The 17,196-nt window shown below is 37.5% G+C and overlaps 1 protein-coding gene across 1 annotated transcript in view; it reads left to right on the forward strand.

Annotated features, from left to right (window-relative positions):
- Positions 1-6,047: 6,047 nt before the first annotated feature.
- Sycp1 (synaptonemal complex protein 1) overlaps positions 6,048-17,196 on the forward strand; it is a 94,569-nt gene continuing 83,420 nt past the window's right edge. The window contains exons 1-8 of the mRNA XM_032896932.1: positions 6,048-6,155; positions 8,074-8,158; positions 8,316-8,359; positions 8,685-8,741; positions 10,003-10,167; positions 11,134-11,201; positions 13,038-13,111; positions 16,557-16,615. Coding sequence (XP_032752823.1) covers positions 6,048-6,155; positions 8,074-8,158; positions 8,316-8,359; positions 8,685-8,741; positions 10,003-10,167; positions 11,134-11,201; positions 13,038-13,111; positions 16,557-16,615 — 660 coding nt within the window. The remainder of the gene's footprint in view (positions 6,156-8,073; positions 8,159-8,315; positions 8,360-8,684; positions 8,742-10,002; positions 10,168-11,133; positions 11,202-13,037; positions 13,112-16,556; positions 16,616-17,196) is intronic.

Raw genomic sequence — 17,196 nt, forward strand, 5'->3', positions numbered from 1 at the left:
CAACACTAAAGGTTTGCCTTAAAATGTCAAAATCAAAGTTGGATGAATGATTTGAAAAATGTGAACAAATCCACTGAGTTATCATACATCGCATGGAGACCTGAAGGGCTTATCACGTGGACTTTTCAACTCTTAGGTGAACACTCCAGGATTCTTCTCAAGATTGGATGCAAAGGAAAAAACAATGGAGCTATGTGGTGGCACAGTCTCTATACTTGAGAGACAGAGGCAAGAGGACCTTACATTTAAGGCAGTCCTGGGCTATGTAATGAGACCTCATCTCAGAAGAAGAAAGAGAAGAATTAATGGCCATTGTTTTTTCTCGAGTCCTCACCTGAAGAAACTATTTTTTTTGTTTAGTTAAAATACATAATGTATAAATGTGAACAAAGGTTAGTTATGATTAGGATAAGGCAGTTTGTGTGCCTCACCAATTAAGGATACACGATGGAGTAGAAGCCAATGCTTAGAATCTCTGTTTCATGAGTGACTAAAGAAGAACAAAACCTTTTCAAATTGTATCTGATATATATATATATTTTTTTTTCTTTTTTTTTTTTTTTTTTTTTTTGGTTCTTTTTTTTCGAGCTGGGGACCGAACCCAGGGCCTTTATGCGCTTCCTAGGCAAGTGCTCTACCACTGAGCTAAATCCCCAACCCCTGCTTTATATTTTTAATAAGTATGTGCTAATTGCACAGAATGGTAATTTCATTATGAAAGTTTCATACATATATATTAGATATTTCCAGCGTATTGGCCACCCACACTGTGCTCTCCACCCACTACCAGTGCCCTTCTCATCCCCCTAATATTTCCCCTTCTCCTTCCATGCCCTAAAAAACCAGATTCACACATGCAAGAAAACATTTGATTCCAGTCTGAGTCTGAGTTTGTTTCCTTTGACATGAAGATCTCATATATTTCTCCTGCAAGTGACATATTTTCATTCCTCCTAAGGACTGGATTGTGTATGTATATTTGTACATAGCACATTTTATTTATCCATCCATCTGCTGATGGCACCTAGTTTGATTCTGTACCTTGGCCACTGTGAATTGGAAGACCAGGAAAAATTCAGACCCCCTAGCAAACAGAGTAGAGCCAAAAATGTAGGTCAGCCAGTTCAGTGACTCTGTTCCAGGAACTGACTGACCATAAAAGTTAGATTAAAATCTTAAGAACAATCTTGAGAAACAGGAAGCTTCTCCTTGTGATTTTTCACTGGTATTCTCGACATTTTCCAATGACACCCTCCCTACCCATTTGGGTTGTGGCTTCTTCCTTTAAATACCCCTTCTCCCAGCCACTTGGGGTCGAACTCCTCTACCCCTGCATGGGATATGAGTCTCGACCCCAGTGCACTGGTTTCTATCAATAAACCTTGTGTAATTACAGCAAGGATGGTCTCTCGTGAGTTCTTGGGGGGGTCGCATCATCCCAAGACGAGTGAGGGTCTCCCCGCTCTGGGGGGTCTTTCAGAATCATGCTGTAGTAAACATGATTATGAAAGTTTTTGAGGTTTTATATGGCTCTCAATTCCTTCAAGTGTACTTCCAGAAGTGGTATGGATTATAATGTAGCTCTATCTTTAGATTTGAAGGTAACTATGTAGTGATTGTCACAGTGACTACCTTCTTCTCAACAGTGTATAAAGATTATTCATTTCCCTTCACAATTCTTGCCAACTTTTGTTTTTCCCGTTCTTTTGTTCCTTTTAATTAAAAGTGTGTGTGTGTGTTCACGTGTGTATACATGCCAAAGCACATACATGCCAAAGCACATTTTGGACATTAGAAGACAGCTCTGTGGACCATGTTCTGTCCTTCCACCTTTATGGGCTGTCAGGCTTAGACACAAGTGCCTTTAGCTGCTGAACTATCTCTCCTGACCCCTATCCTGCCACAGCCTGCATGGCTTGGTTCTGGGAGCTTGACAGGGGTGATGAGTGAATGAAGAAATGACAGACACAAAGACACAAGTACAGAAAAGCTAGGGTTGGGTGGTGTCTTAGTTTCTTTTCTATTGCTGTGAAGAGACACTGGGACCAAGGCAACTTATGAAAGAACACATTGAGTTGGGAGCTTGCTTACAGCTTCAAAGGGTGAGTCTGTGGTGATCATGGCAGGCAGCATGGCACTGGGTGTGCACTGGAGCAGTATCTGAAGAGCTTACATTCTGATCTGCAAGTTGGAGGCATGGGAGAGAAGAAAGCAGCTGGCTGGGCCTGGGGCAGGGTTTGGAAATCTCAAAGCCCATCCCTAGTGACACACCTCCAACAAGGCCACACCCAGTTCCCCTCAAATAATTCTACCAAGTAGGGACCAAGCCATCAAATATAGGAGGGAGTTGGGCCCATGCTCATTCAAACCCTTACAGGTGGGCCTCTGATGGAGGGCACCAACTACACCATAACTTGGAAACTTAGCACATTTATTATGCATACTATAAGGAGTTAGGTCAGCTAGTCTTGGTTGAAGGTTCCTGTAGCTGGGCAGTCAGGTTGTAGTCATACCAGGGGAGGAAGCTGTGGTGCTAGTTTTTGCACACACTGTCAATAGTCACACATGGAACAGAGGAAGGCTTTGCGATTCCCATAGGTCTGAGGCATCGATCTTTGACATGGCTGTACTTCCGTCAATAATCCACATTCACTTAGGATTTCTTCTGATTTACACTGCTAAATTTACCCCACCAAAGGAAAGATCAGCTAAAGATAAAGGAACATGCTTTTAATGTTCTGTAATGTCAAACATACAGATAACCTTTTTGTATGCATCACACTTTTCTCTTGAGAGTACCCAGTGCAGCTTGATTTCAATAGCTGAAAATTTAAAGGGAGATCTGAAGTAAATGCTAATGAGAGATCTGGCTCTTTGATGAAACTATCAGGGTTGGTGAACTTGTCAGAATTAATGTGAAGCTGAGGAGGTGAAGCTGAAATGCTTTGGAGAGCAGTGTTTATAAATAGCTCCATTTTTCTTCCTCTTTAGAGCAGATGCAAAGTAAATGGTTTCTGTGTGGGTGCACAGTGATATCCCCTTCAGCTGCTTTCTAAATGTAACCCTGTGGGCTTAAACAGCATGCTTACATTTATAGCATGCAAATAATAGCATAGGCTAGAAAAAGAAGCACTTAACCTTATGATCAGTATTTACGAAATGCATTGATATGTCTCTCTCTGGAAAGAGGAAGGGGAGAAGGAAAAAATAGATCAAAAAAGATAAACAGAAAAGAAATAATGCCCCCACCCACAAAAAATTAAAAATAGCTATCAAGGTACCCCAGGGAACTTTTGAGTGTGGCTACAATATAAGTAGCCACTGCCACATTCTCCCACCTCCAGGCTTCTTCCCAGGACCAACTGTGAACCAAAGTCGCTACTGTTGTTTGATCAGAAGAACAAGAGTTGAAAATTGATTCTGAGAAGTTGGACGAGTGCTACAGCAAATCTGACCTGTGGTTGGGCTTTTGCAAGGAGTTTGTGGCAGGATTTTGGAAACCTGTGGAGTTATTGCCTAGAGAGACCCTAGACTGCTTTAAACAGAGCTTAAGTGTGAAGGACCACAGTGCTACTGGTGTGGACAGTAAAGGCCTGGCTCATGAGGCTTCAGAGGGAAACAAAGACTCTAATAGAATTGGACTAGAGACCATTTCTGTGACATTCCAGAAAAGAACCTGGCTACATTATTCCCATATCCTGGGAAATTGAGGTTTAAATAAAAAGAAATAATAATAACAACAACAATAATAATAGGCTAGTTTGGTAAAAGTCATTTCAAGATAGCATGTATTGGGCTGTGGTAGTTATTACTTACTGCTTTTAAGCAGTGTTTACAGCAACTGAGCAGAAAGATATGAAAAAAATGTGCAGTTTTGTGGGCGGAAAGGATCTTGATCAAGCTTAAAGTGGCAGATAGAAGGGTATACATGTTACAAATATTACTGCCGTTTAAGAGAGGCTTTCAAAATGGAGAGGCTCCTTAAGATCAATGACTGATACACTGAGGACTCTAGCTTTCAAAAAACCCACATTCATTTGGAAGGAGAGAGTGAATTGAGAATGGACCTGAACGAATGGGTTCTCTGCAGGGCTCCCTGTCTGAAAAAACCTCCTAAACAAGTGTTTCCCTAGGTTTGGCCTTGAAGGCAGATAGAGGATGCTGTAGTTGTGGTCTAAGAGGCCAGCTTATGTCTTCAGATGGTGACAGAACTTGGATGTCAGTGCTGATTTTGCAAGCAGGCTAGATGCAAGAACGAGGGGTTATGAAAAGTGTACTGATCACTGAAGTCAGGCAATGCATAGAAGGGTCTGATTCTTTGCAAGGAGGTCCTGGAGGTCATTGTATGAATCCATGAAGGTCAAGTCTAGGTTATAATGGAGACTCCAGCATGGTTGGAGATGCCAGGACTGTGAGAGGCATCTGCTGGGAGAAATTGCAGGCATGAAGTAGAGTCAGCCCAAAAGAAAGGCTATCTGTGCCTTGGGGAGAGTTGGGTCATGGCATCCATCTCAAGACTACGATGATGATATATCTAGTTAGCCAAGTCTGTTCCTTTGATTTCTTTCCCTTTCACTTAAGTTAAAACACACTAAGTTGACCTGGTAAATTTTCCAGCTGAGACTTCATCTCCACCATCCCTGTGATCGATCATTCAGATCCTTACATCTTGTCCTAGGTATTAAAACGGGCTCATTCCATAAACCGGAAGCATTCTTCATACCAAGAAGTTTCTTCCAAACATGATCATGCTAACCCTGATGCTCAAAATTTCATGATCCACATTTGTAAAGTCCAAAACACACCCGTGCCCCAACCACGGTTTTAGCCTTCATCTCTTTTTATGTTCAGCCTCAGCACTTTCCATTTTCCCACCCAGTCCAAACACACACACACACACACACACACACACACACACACACACACACACACACACACACACACACACACACACACACACACACATCCTACTTCCTGGTCTCATTAAGATTCACAGACAGCGCCACTGCTTTGTCTGTAGTCCTGGATCTTGTGTAGCCACAGAAAAGCAGTTACAAACACATACAGATTCTGGGAAGCTCTACAGACTCCCTGAGCCATCTTTAGCACCCAGCATCCTCAGGTTCCTTAGAAATGACTCTGTAGGGGCTCACGGCTGTAGCAGAGGACTCGTTCGGGTCCCCTTTTTATGGGGTTTATGGCTGTAGCAGAGGACTCATGTTTGGTTCCCAGCATCCACAGGACAACTAACAACCATCTGTAACTCGGATTCCAAGGGATCCTACTCCCCGTTATGGCTGCCCAGGACACTGCACGTGGTGCACATGTGTACGTACATACATTCACACGAAATACTCAGTAACACAAACCAGAAAGTAATACATCATTAAAAAAAGAAAGAAGGAAAGAAATGAGACTCCTTTAAGTGGCTATAAGCCAATGTGATAGTTGGACGTTAAGGTTGTGAGCGCCTCAGCTCTTTTGTCTGAGCACCAGCCAGGAGAGCTTTCCCAGAGTCCTCTGACAATTCTGACCGCAGAGTTGGTGGAGAATCAGAACCCGGCCCTTGGGAAGGGAAATCCCGCGAGAAGTGTGCACGAGATCCCGGCCAGCTGGACCAACGGTTAAATTTAGCCGGTACAGCCCAGCTGCCCAGTCGGGCGTGTTCTCGGGCTTCTAGGAGGTTCTGAGGCAGAAGCTCTCAGTTCCATTCGATGTCTTCATAAAGAAGCGCTCGCGGGCGCGGAGCCTGCCATCGGTGAGGGTGTGGAGGGTTTCCGGGGCCAGGGCCCACGTGCGCAGCTCCGTCACGCATGTCCGGGTGCTTGGCTTCGCGGGCTTCTCCCGCCAGGGAGGCCAGGGCCTGGGCCTCAGGCTGTCGCAGGCGGCCTTTGAGGTTCTGGCTGGGCCTGTGAGTGGGGAGATGGCGGGACCGCGCAGGCCACAGGCGCCGTGGGGTGACACACGGACGCTGGACCCCACTGTGCTTCAGCCTTACTCACCAAGCCGTGTGAACTCTTCCCTTCCCCTGAGGCCCGGTAGGCGCCATGGAGAAGCAGAAGCCCTTCACGTTGTTCGTCCCACCGAGGCTGAGCAGCAGTCAGGTGTCGGCTGTGAAACCGCAGACGGCGGGAGGAGACTCCAACTACTTCAAGGTCAGTTTGCATGTGCTCCTTTAACAGTGCCTGGGCCCGGGAGAGGACTGGGGAGAGGCGCGAAGACCGAGGTCCATCCCCAGAACCCGCGTGGTCAAGGGCGAGAAGCAACTCTGCAAGTTGTTCTGACTTCCACACCATGGCACGGCCGCGAGTCCACAGAGACACAGAGATAGATGCTAATGAGAAAAGCATGCCCTGTCACTTTGTAATGCTACCGTAATAGCTGGTAGACCCTAACAGTTTGAATGACTTCCCCCCACCCCGGCCCCCAGAATTACGGACCTTACGGTATGTTGACAACACTCAAAGTTTAAAAGAGTTATTTCAAAGCGATTCTGGTAAAGATCCACGCTGGGCTGGAGAAATCGCTCTGTCCCCAAGAGCACATACAGCTCCCAGTACTTCTGTACTCGCAGGGCTGGGTCTTTGATAGCATTTCTTCTGGTAAAACCATACACACACACACGCATGCACGCATGCATGCACACTCAAAATATTTAAAAGAACTGTCGCTGTAAAACTACATAAATAGGATTTGCTTATTTAAATTATCTCTCTGCTTAAATGATTTGAAACTATTTTTAATGTTTCTATTAACATATTAATTGTATGTAATGGGTTCATTATGACATTTTCATGTATGTAAATTATACTTTAAACACAATGTAATTCAAAAGGTTTATAATTACAGTGGCTTATTTTTAAGTCACTGTATGTATGTATATGTGAATATTTATACATACATGCATATATATATATGCGCATGTATATCTACGTGTATGTGTACGCATATACACACATATACATATATACATATATATGTGGGTATGTATGTATATATATATGCTTAAAATGTATTTCAATATTAACACTGTTGAGTATCAGTGATATTGAATACTATATCTATTTTTTTAAAAAGATGTATTTTATTTATATGAGTACACTGTAGCTGTCTTCAGACACACCAGAAGAGGGCATCAGATTCCATTGCAGATGGTTGGGAGCCACCATGTGGGTGCTGGGATTTGAACTCAGTACCTCTGGAAGAGCAGTCAGTGCTCTTAACCTCTGAGCCATCCCTCCAACCCTGAATACAGCCCTGAATACTATATTTAAGAATTTCCATTCTCCTATCATTCTCCTCCCACTAATTTCTTCCCTTCCCAACTAGCCCCTTCTACTTTGATGTTTCTTTTGTGTGTGTGAGTAATCCAGTGTGTTTCACTAGAGTGGCTTACTACAGCAGGAGCTCTTACCCAGCAGCTGTACTACTGAAGAATATGTCTCTCAGGATTTGAGGCAATTTATAAGGAGAAAAATAAGAGAAGGGCATGGATTTTACCAAGGAAAATTAAGTCTCTTTGGACAAATGGCTATATGTGGGTAGTAATTAATATTGTGACTGAGCTTCTTAGTAGATAGGGTAAGAGGGAAATTCATTTATTTAGTAAAATTTTAATTGAAAAGAATTATGCAAGATTTCTCAGGTGAAACAGCTTTTTAAATTATTTAAATTTTAAGTGATACTTTCTATGGAAATGATATACAGCTAATATTTTAATTTTACTTGCTGCAGATAATTTCTGCTGTAGCCAAGACATATCACTGATATTTGATTTGTGAAGATCTCAATTTGGTTGAGGGAGATTGAAGGAAACCATATAGTATTGAAATTACTAATCTAGAATATCTACAAAGCTTCTGTATGTAATTTGTAGTGTAGTCCATCTTACTAGAGGAAATAATTAAAATTGTTGCTTTGTTTGCTTAGTGGAAGTATTTGATATTTTAAACACCATATATGAAAAGATTTATAATTACAGTGACTTTAGATATTGAATACTATATTTGTATATTACACAGGTATGAAAGTGGTATTGAGCAGAATATTTAAAGAACCTCTTTGTATTTCTAGACTGTCAACAAATGCACAGAAGGTGATTTTGGTGTTCCATTTACAATGTCCAGTCTATCAAAAAATCGGGAAAACATTGATACAGGTAGGTTTGCACAAATATGTAAACTTTCATAGAAACATTTGTTATACACATTGCCAGTTATACAACACAAGTATTTCACTAAAACTCTTGACATTCAGCTTAATAAAATAATATAAAATAATGTTTTCTTATTTAGTAACATTTTCTTGTTTTACAGATCCCGCTTTTCAAAAACTTAGCATTTTGCCCATACTCGAACAGGTTAGTAAGAATGTGTCAGTACAATCTGTTAGAGATTGAATTATTTGAAGAAAAAAATTGGTAGTTGTGGGATTAGTAGTTTTGTGTAATTTAGTTCTTAATACATTTATGTGTATATGTGCTTCTGTATATTTGTATGTATGTGAGTGTGCACATACCATGATATATGTGTGGAGGTCATACTACAACTTATAGACCTGGACTCAAGTCAAGTTATCATTGTGGCCATCATTGTTACTCTTGGAACCATTATGCTAGTAGTCTGGTGTACTTAATTGTCATTTGTTTTAAAAATATAATCTTAAAGGTTTGTTTTTGTTTTTAGGTTGCAAATTCTGGCAGTTGCCACTATCAGGAAGGAGTAAATGACTCTGATTTTGAGGTCAGATATTTCCTTCTTGTTACTGGAATTTCATTTATTATTTGAATATATCTTTTTAAGTTCCCAAAGTATTCATATTGGTTACTGATTTAAAATATATTCTTTGAAGTCAATGTTTTGGTGACTCTGGGGACTAAAGCAGAACCTCACCCTCTAAAGTGGCAGCTGTTCTACAACAAGGTTTGTAGCCACACTCCAGACAGTTTCCCTCTTAGAGTATTTGAAGTGCTAAAATTTTGTATTTTCCTAGGTAAAAGGAAACAATTCTTTTGAGGAAATTAAATTTTAAATAAAAAAATTAAAACTAGAGGAATAGAGATAGATTTGTGGAAAGGCCAGCATTTTACAAAAATAATCTTTTAACAGATAAAATTGTCATTTTCTGTTTTATTGTATAAGAAATTTATTTATAGAATATGGCATAGTTTTTGTATTATAAGAATCATTCTTACAGAGTATCTTATAAATTAAGGGAAATTTCAGGGCCTGATAAGTGCTGTATGTCTATTGCAAGGGTTAATAGTGTTGTAAAATAAAAAAAAATGGAACCAGTTTATATTTTGGTAACAGGTTAAATGCAATCAGATATCAGTTTATTTTTCAAGTACGACTTGAGTTATACCTTCATGTTAGAATTATGTTATTTGTTTAGCATGTGAGATGCCCTGAGTTAGCTCCCCAGCTCCAACAGGAAAAGCAAACCTAAATTTCTCTGGCAGTTATAATGTGATGTGGATAAAAAAGGCAAGAAATCTAAAACCTCAGGTTAATTGAAAAGTATTTGTTAGCTATTTTCTTGTCATATTCTTACTATACTTTTAATTCTCAAATGATTTCTCTAAAGGAAGTGCTTTAAGACAGTTGTTAACATTTAAATATCTCCTGTGGAGTGATGCATTTTAGCTGTTACTGAGTCAGCTTCTCTTATTGTTTTTTTTTTTTTTTTTTTTTGGTTTTTTTTTTTTTCCAGAGCTGGGAACCGAACCCAGGGCCTTGCGCTTCCTAGGCAAGTGCTCTACCCCTGAGCTAAATCCCCAACCCTGACTTAAATTGTTTTTAACTTTAGCATTTTTCAGTCTTGATTTTATGCAGTAATTTTAGCAAAGTAGCATATGATGTCTTGATACTATGAAAGTTAATCTTGCTACAGTATAAATTGAATACACAATTTGTCACCATTAGTATATATGTATGTGGTAGGTAACTATTGTTAGTTACATTAAAATTTAGACAATTAACTTTTGGAAATCCATTTAAGTAGAATTCAGAGCCAATGAGCAGACTGTACTCAAAGCTGTATAAAGAGGCTGAAAAGATAAAAAAGTGGAAAGTGAGCATAGAGTCTGAACTGAAGCAGAAAGAAAATAAGTTGCAAGAAAACAGAAAGATAATTGAAGCCCAGCGAAAAGCCATTCAGGAACTTCAGGTATAATGATGTTTTGAATTGTAAATATGGCAGATAAATACTATTTGAATAAAAAATAAAAGAAAAAAGATAAAAATATGGCACACAGTAAACATTAGCACAGTACTGTTGGAAATAGAATAAATTCAATGTTAATTGGGTTAATTTTGTTTATGTGGCAGATATTTGGGAACAAGGCTTTTTGAAATTTCACTAATAAACGTTACTGGTCAGATTCAGGAATACAGGACAAATTCCATAAAATTCCATGAAAATGATTAAGGAAATAATTAGATAATGACAAATTTAGTCACATTCATTCATTAAAAAAGTTTAAAATTTATTAAGTCCTATTATTGATGTTTTAACTCGATGTGTATATATCAGAATGTATTTATAAAACTTTGAAACTGTTTAGTTCTATTATAGCATAACTGAGAAAAAAGTCAAAGTACAAGCAGCTAATACACTTCAGTAGTAGTAGAGATAATATTCTCTAAATATTATTGAATTCTTTTACTGGTCATTCAGAAATTTTAAGCTGATGAAAGTGAAAGGGTAGTCCCTCCCTTTTTACATTATTTAGTATATGAATGTGTGTGTGTTCAGGTTAGAGGACAACTTCTGGAATTCAGTCTTCTGCCTGTATCATGTAGGTTCTGATGATTGAGCTCAGTTCGCCAGGGATAAGTACATGTCTTAATTGACTGAGCCATTTTGTACTACCTTTTCCTTTCTTGAGATGGGTTTAGTCTTGTGTAGCTCAGGCTCTGCCCAGACTCCTGATTTCATGCCTCCACCTCCCAAGAGAGACTCATATTTTTATGGAAAATTCATAATCTATAACAATTTTCCTTTTATGTGGAAAGAAAATAATCTTGTAGAATTTGTATAATAACATGCTAATAAAGATAACTTGCTTAATGATTATACTCTATGCTCACTTATTTTTAAATGAAATGTAATTAACTTTATTTTATAAATTAGTTTGAAAATGAAAAAGTAAGCTTGAAATTAGAAGAAGAAATTCAAGAAAATAAAGATTTAATCAAGGAGTAAGTAGTAATTTTACTTCCAAATTTATTAAAATAGTTTTTATTTGTTGAGTCCTTTCTTTGTGCTATATATCATAGCAATAATAGTTTCTATCTGAGTGTTTGGGGAGCCTAGAAAGCCCTGAGTGATTGTGGAGGGAGTGGATGAAGTCCTAACTGAATGTGTATTATTTGATGTTAGCTAAGCCTTAGACCCTCGAGCATGGCAAAGCCTTCCCAGGGTTAGGCGTGAGGGATAACAAAGCTTTCCTCTGGTCTAAGAGAGAATGTTAACTGTATGCAAGTAAGAATGTCTATGAATGTTTGACTACTGTGTTTAAACACTGGTAACTGAGCTTCTTCCTCCTATATGATTGATACCTGAGACTGCTCCCCTATGGAGTCCTCCTACCAAGACTAACTAGCTCCTCCTAGTGTGTTGTACATGCATTTATTAAGTTTATTAAATAATTTCATATTATTACATATATACAATGTAACATTTTATAACCATATAACTATATAATTACATATAATGTATAATAGAACAACATACTTTTGTAATATGTAATTGTTACATATGTAATATATATAATATACAAAGTATATGAAATATACGACCTATATTATTTATATGGTATATTTCAAATATTTGTTTGTCCTTTCTTAATTTCTTTGCCACTTCAGTTAGATTTCGAGGACTAAGCCATCAGGTCATGGCGTTAATGTTATGGAAAAAAAGGAAGTATACCCATTTTACCTTTTTAGATTTAGCAAGCTGGCTAATGATGAATAACTTCTCACTTTCTAAAATGTCAGGTGTCAGGAAGAATCATTTCCTGAGATCAAAAAAGAAGCCTGAAAATTTGGTATCTAGAACTACCTTGGCATATTGTCCACTTACATGTGTCACTGTTTCCCTGGAAGCAACACTTAAAGAGTCAGCTCAATTTGGAATTGCTTTTCCCTCTCAAATGTCTTTTTAAAAAAAAATCCTTTTGGGATGTAATAATTCATTTGTACTGTAAAATTAAACTGAATTGTTCTTTATAATAGTAAATTATTACAGATAGAGATCTTATTCACACAATGAGTAATATCTATTGAGAAAATTAACCTTTTGGTTTTGAAAGTTAGGCATTATGCTTTTTTCTTTTCTTTCCTTTTTTTTTTAAAATGTCTGTTAGAAGCTTGAGTCATCTTGGATGAGGGAGCCTCTAGCAGATTGAATTGTGTGTGGGCAAGTCTGGTACATCTTTTTGATTGATTATTGATGTGGGAGGGCCTAGCCACTATGGGCATTGCCATTCTGGGTAGGTAGTCTCAGCTGTTAAAGAAAGCAGGCTGACTAAGCCATGAGGAGCAAGCTAGTAAATCAGCATTGCTCCATGTTTCCTGCTTGCTTGGGTTCCTTTCCGATTTCCCTCAGTGATTGAATGTGATCAGGACTAGTAGGTCAAACTCTTTTTCTAGTTGGTTTTAGTTATGGTATATCACAGCAATAGAACTCAAACTAGAACAGGCATCAAAAATAGTTTAGGAATAATTAGTAAATGAAAAGTTTATCCCTGTACACTTCTTATCACTTCCCCTAGACAAATCTGGAATTTTTTTCTGAGAGGGTATTCACAGCAATAATAATTTGCTAGAGACTGGGAAGGAGCTGTCCCTTTTATTTAGAGGAGAAAAGCAGTTAAGTGATTTGCCAATAGTACAATCTCTACTTGATTGCTACTGAGTGATATACAGTACATACAAAATTAATATTTAAAAATTTCTGAACTGCATGTCTCAACTTTCATGTATGATTTTTGCTTTCAGATCAGATTACACTTAAGGAAACTTATTTTTTTTCAGGAATAATGCTACAAGACATTGGTGTAATCTACTCAAGGAAACCTGTGCTAGATCTGCAGAAAAGACAAATAAATGTAGGTAACTTTCTTATTTTATGTGGTTTTTATCAATTTATTCATTTAATGGTGAAGGCAGGAGGAGAACCTGCCTTCTCAGTTTTTGGACTTTTGATTTTGATGAACTTTATGTATCTCAGACCTTACTTATGTAAGTAGCGGCTAAGTTTTCCTTTTTGAAAGGTAATAAATGTCAAGAAGTACATATATTTGCAGTTAATATTCTTTTCACTCATTAAACTGTGATTTTTTTGAAACATGGTTTCTCTAGCCCTGGCTGTCTTGGTACTAACTATAGACCAGGTTAGCCTTGAACTCAGAGATCCTCATGCCCCTGCCTCCTAAGTATTGGGGTTAAAGGTATGAGCCATCATCATCTGACTTAAAGTGTCCTCTTTTCTGTCTAGAACTAGAACTAGAATAAGATATATAGCCATGTCTGTAATAGGAAATAATAGTGCTATGGGGTAGGCATGGTATAGTAATACATTTTATAACTACATTAAGGTCAATAATAGAGTACACACAGGACATTGGTACCATAAAATAAAGAGTTGAAAATTTTCATCTAGCAATGGATCCTTTGTAACACTCTAGACACAAATTTGTAGTAATGTTGCTGTAAACAAGTTTGCATTGCTAGTTGTATAAAAGTATATCACATATTAATTATATAATACTTGAATAATAAGCAAGCATTACTGCTTCTTATTTATTTATTTCTTAAAATTTATTTATTTATTGTATGTAAGTACACTGCAGCTGTCTTCTGACACGCCAGAAGAGAGGGGATCAGATCTCATTACAGATGGTTGTGAGCCACCATGTGGTTGCTGGGATTTGAACTCAGGACCTCTGTCAGTGCTCTTAACCTCTGAGCCATCTCTCCAGCCTACATTACTGCTTTTTAAATTTTCTAGACTATATTTTAGGTTTCTTTTTAAAAATGTGCTTTCATATTAAATAAAGTTAGCTTTAAAATAGCCTGAGGCAAGTCCTTCAGAGATATTCCAGAAGAAAGCATTGTTATCATGGTAACGTTCCTTCTATAGTAAGGATATAAAGAAAGAAACTATTTTTGTATAGCTGTATAATATTTTGTTTTGACTCTTGTAGAAATTAAAGTTTATAATGTAAAACAGCTGCAACAAGCTTAGGTTAATTTGTTATTAAAGGAAAACAAAACCAAAATCAGTGTAGTCTAAATGGGCAGGTTACCAGTGGTATGTAGTCATGTTCTAGGCCTTCACATTCACTTACCCCTCACTCATTGACTCATTCAGTAAAACTTACATGGATTACATGTTGGACCAAGTAAGAATATGGGTACAAGACTAGCATGGGGGCACATGCCTCTAATTGCAGGACTTGGGAGGTAGCAAGGCCAGCGTGAGCTATGTAGTGAGACCTTGTTTTAAAAAAGTGAAGGACTGTGAATGTAGCTTAGTGGTAGAGAACTTGTCTAGCATGCTTAAGGCCCTGTATTTGATCCTAGTACTGAAGAATTTTTACAAAAATTACATTCATGTATTCCTTCTTTGATGCTTGTTCTTTACGCAGATCTGGATTTCTTACCTATGCTACTTCTTTCTCTAAAGAACTTGTAACATTTTTGAAATGTTACTGTACTGACAGTAAATTTTCTCACTTTGTTTAGAGAAAGTTTAAAATGTTAAACTACATTTATTTAGTGTGTGCGTGTGCGCGCGTGCATATGTGTACTATGGCATATTTGTGGAGGTCAGAGGACAACTTTTGGGAGTTGATTGCTCTGATTCACCATGTAGTGCAAGGTGACTATCATTGAGCCTCTGTTTTCTGATCTGAGCCTTACAAATAAAAATGTTTTTATTTACTTTCATATATTATTTGTTTTTATATTTATATTTATTTTATAATTCTTTGTTTCTTCATTAGTATTTTTCCTTTTAGTTTATCTTTGGTTTCATTTAGGTTGAACATGATAGAATTAGATACAATTTTTTTTCTCTTTTGGTGTTTATCTTGCTTTTTTTCCCTGAATCTCCTGGATACGTAGTTCAGTGTCTGAATTTGGGGAAATTATTAACTGTTAGTGTCAGAAATAGTCCTTTTGTTCCTGTTTTCTTTTAGTGTTTCTGTATGCATATATTTTATCTTTTTCAACTTTTATCACAATTCTGCTGTTTTTTCCTGAAAATTTCTCCTTAATTTTCATTAAAATTTTTTTCTCCATCTTTATTAACTCGGGTATTTCTTATTTACATTTCAATTGTTATTCCCTTTTCCGGTTTCTGGGCCACTATCCCCCTAACCTCTCCCCCTCCCGTTCTATATGGGTGTTCCCCTCCCTACCCTTCCTAAAATTTTTATTATTTTTTTTATGTTTATAGGTAATTCCTGTCATCTCTGCCCTGTTTAATCCTTGTTCTGATGTGTGCTCTGTGGTTTTTTTCTTACTATTTTATAGCTGGACATGGAACTAGTATAAATTAGGCTTTAGTAAGGGTGATGTTGTATAGACGATAGGGAGAAGCGTAGGATATATTCTGTAGACCTATGATTAGGCCTCATTTTTTTGTAAATACTTGCCTACAAATTATGAACTTTCAAGTATTTTTCTTCTCTTTAGGTGGGACATGATGCAAAATAGCCAGTGTGTGCTGGAGTTTGCCTTTTAGCCTTCTCTCTTATCTTTCTCCTTTCCTTCTTGCCTTCTTCCCCCTTTTATTCCTTTTCTTTCCCCTCACTTTATTTCCTTCCTTTTCTTCTCCTATATGGTAGTCTAGAGAAGGGTTAAACAATATCTTTTTATTCTTCTATATGGTAGGCTGGAATTGGTTCTCTCTTCTACTCCAGGTCTGTCAGTTTATACCTTTTGCCCTAGTTTAAATAGTTTCTTCCATGGGAAAGCTCTATTAAGAACAGGATGCCTTAATGTATTTTAAATAGTCTCTATTTGCTTCCTCTTTTTGGAACATGAGAATTATCTTTGAACCTAGGAAAAATTTAAGAAGTTAAACTTATAAGGGTGTTGTGCCTACTCAGATTAATCCACGTTGAGTGTCTAGCAATGCCAGTTACAGTTTTAGTATTTTGGCTTTTTTTTTTTTTTGTTTTGAATGGTGACTCTGATTTCTGAATTTTTTTTTTGTTCTGGTCTTTCTCCTCAGATAAGTTGTAAATTGTGGTTTTGCCTTCTCATGTCTCTAATTTTGAAGGTTGTTGCTTGCTCTGTGACCTTGCTTCTTTTGGGTCAGAGAATTTTCAGTTTATCTTCTTTATTGTTTATGGAATGGAAACTTTCAAGCTTCTTGCATAACAGATCAAAACTCAGACTATTTCCGATGCTATTTTTAGAAGCTCAGAACTGAATTATATACCTACAGAATTTTAAGCATTTTTATGTTTTCTGAGATAAGTATTGTCTTGTTGATGTTATATTTTAAAATTTAGTTTTGAAGTTTATAAATAATAATTACAGATGAATATGAGCGAGAAGAAACCAGACAAGTTTATGTGGATCTAAATAATAACATTGAGGTAAGTGTTAGTGAAAATACGATTATTTTAAGTAAAAGAATTTTTAGGCAGAAGGAGTGAGAGCTATAAAGGTTTTGTCAACTGAAATTGCTATAAATTGAAATAAATAAAATTGTTTATTGATGCATAATTAAATCACCAGTAAAATTCTTAAGATTCTAAACTATGAATACTTATGTTTTATATATAGTAGCCCTTTTTTGGAGAGGGGATATAAGACACGGTCTTATTATATAGTCTAGGCTCGTTGTCTTCAGGCCTCAGCATTCTGATGGCTGGGGTCATATGTGGAATTGTAATAGCTTCCTCACCCCCTTTTTTATATTTGTGTGTATGTGTGTTCACATGAGTATGAGTGCATGGCTATGCATACATGGGTGCATGGCTATGGGTGCCTAAGGTTGATGTCAGGAATTTTCTTTTAGTGCTTTGCCACTTTATCTATTGAAACAAGGGTATCTCAACCAAACCTAGGTCTTGCTGATACGGCTGATCTTTCTAGCCAGCTTGCTTCAGGGATCTCCTGTCTCTGCCTTTCAGGCAGGCCACCACTCTCACTCAGGATTTACATAGATTTTAGG

Source organism: Rattus rattus, chromosome 3, assembly GCF_011064425.1.
Source record: "Rattus rattus isolate New Zealand chromosome 3, Rrattus_CSIRO_v1, whole genome shotgun sequence".
In the NCBI taxonomy this organism is placed as follows: Eukaryota; Metazoa; Chordata; class Mammalia; order Rodentia; family Muridae; genus Rattus; species Rattus rattus.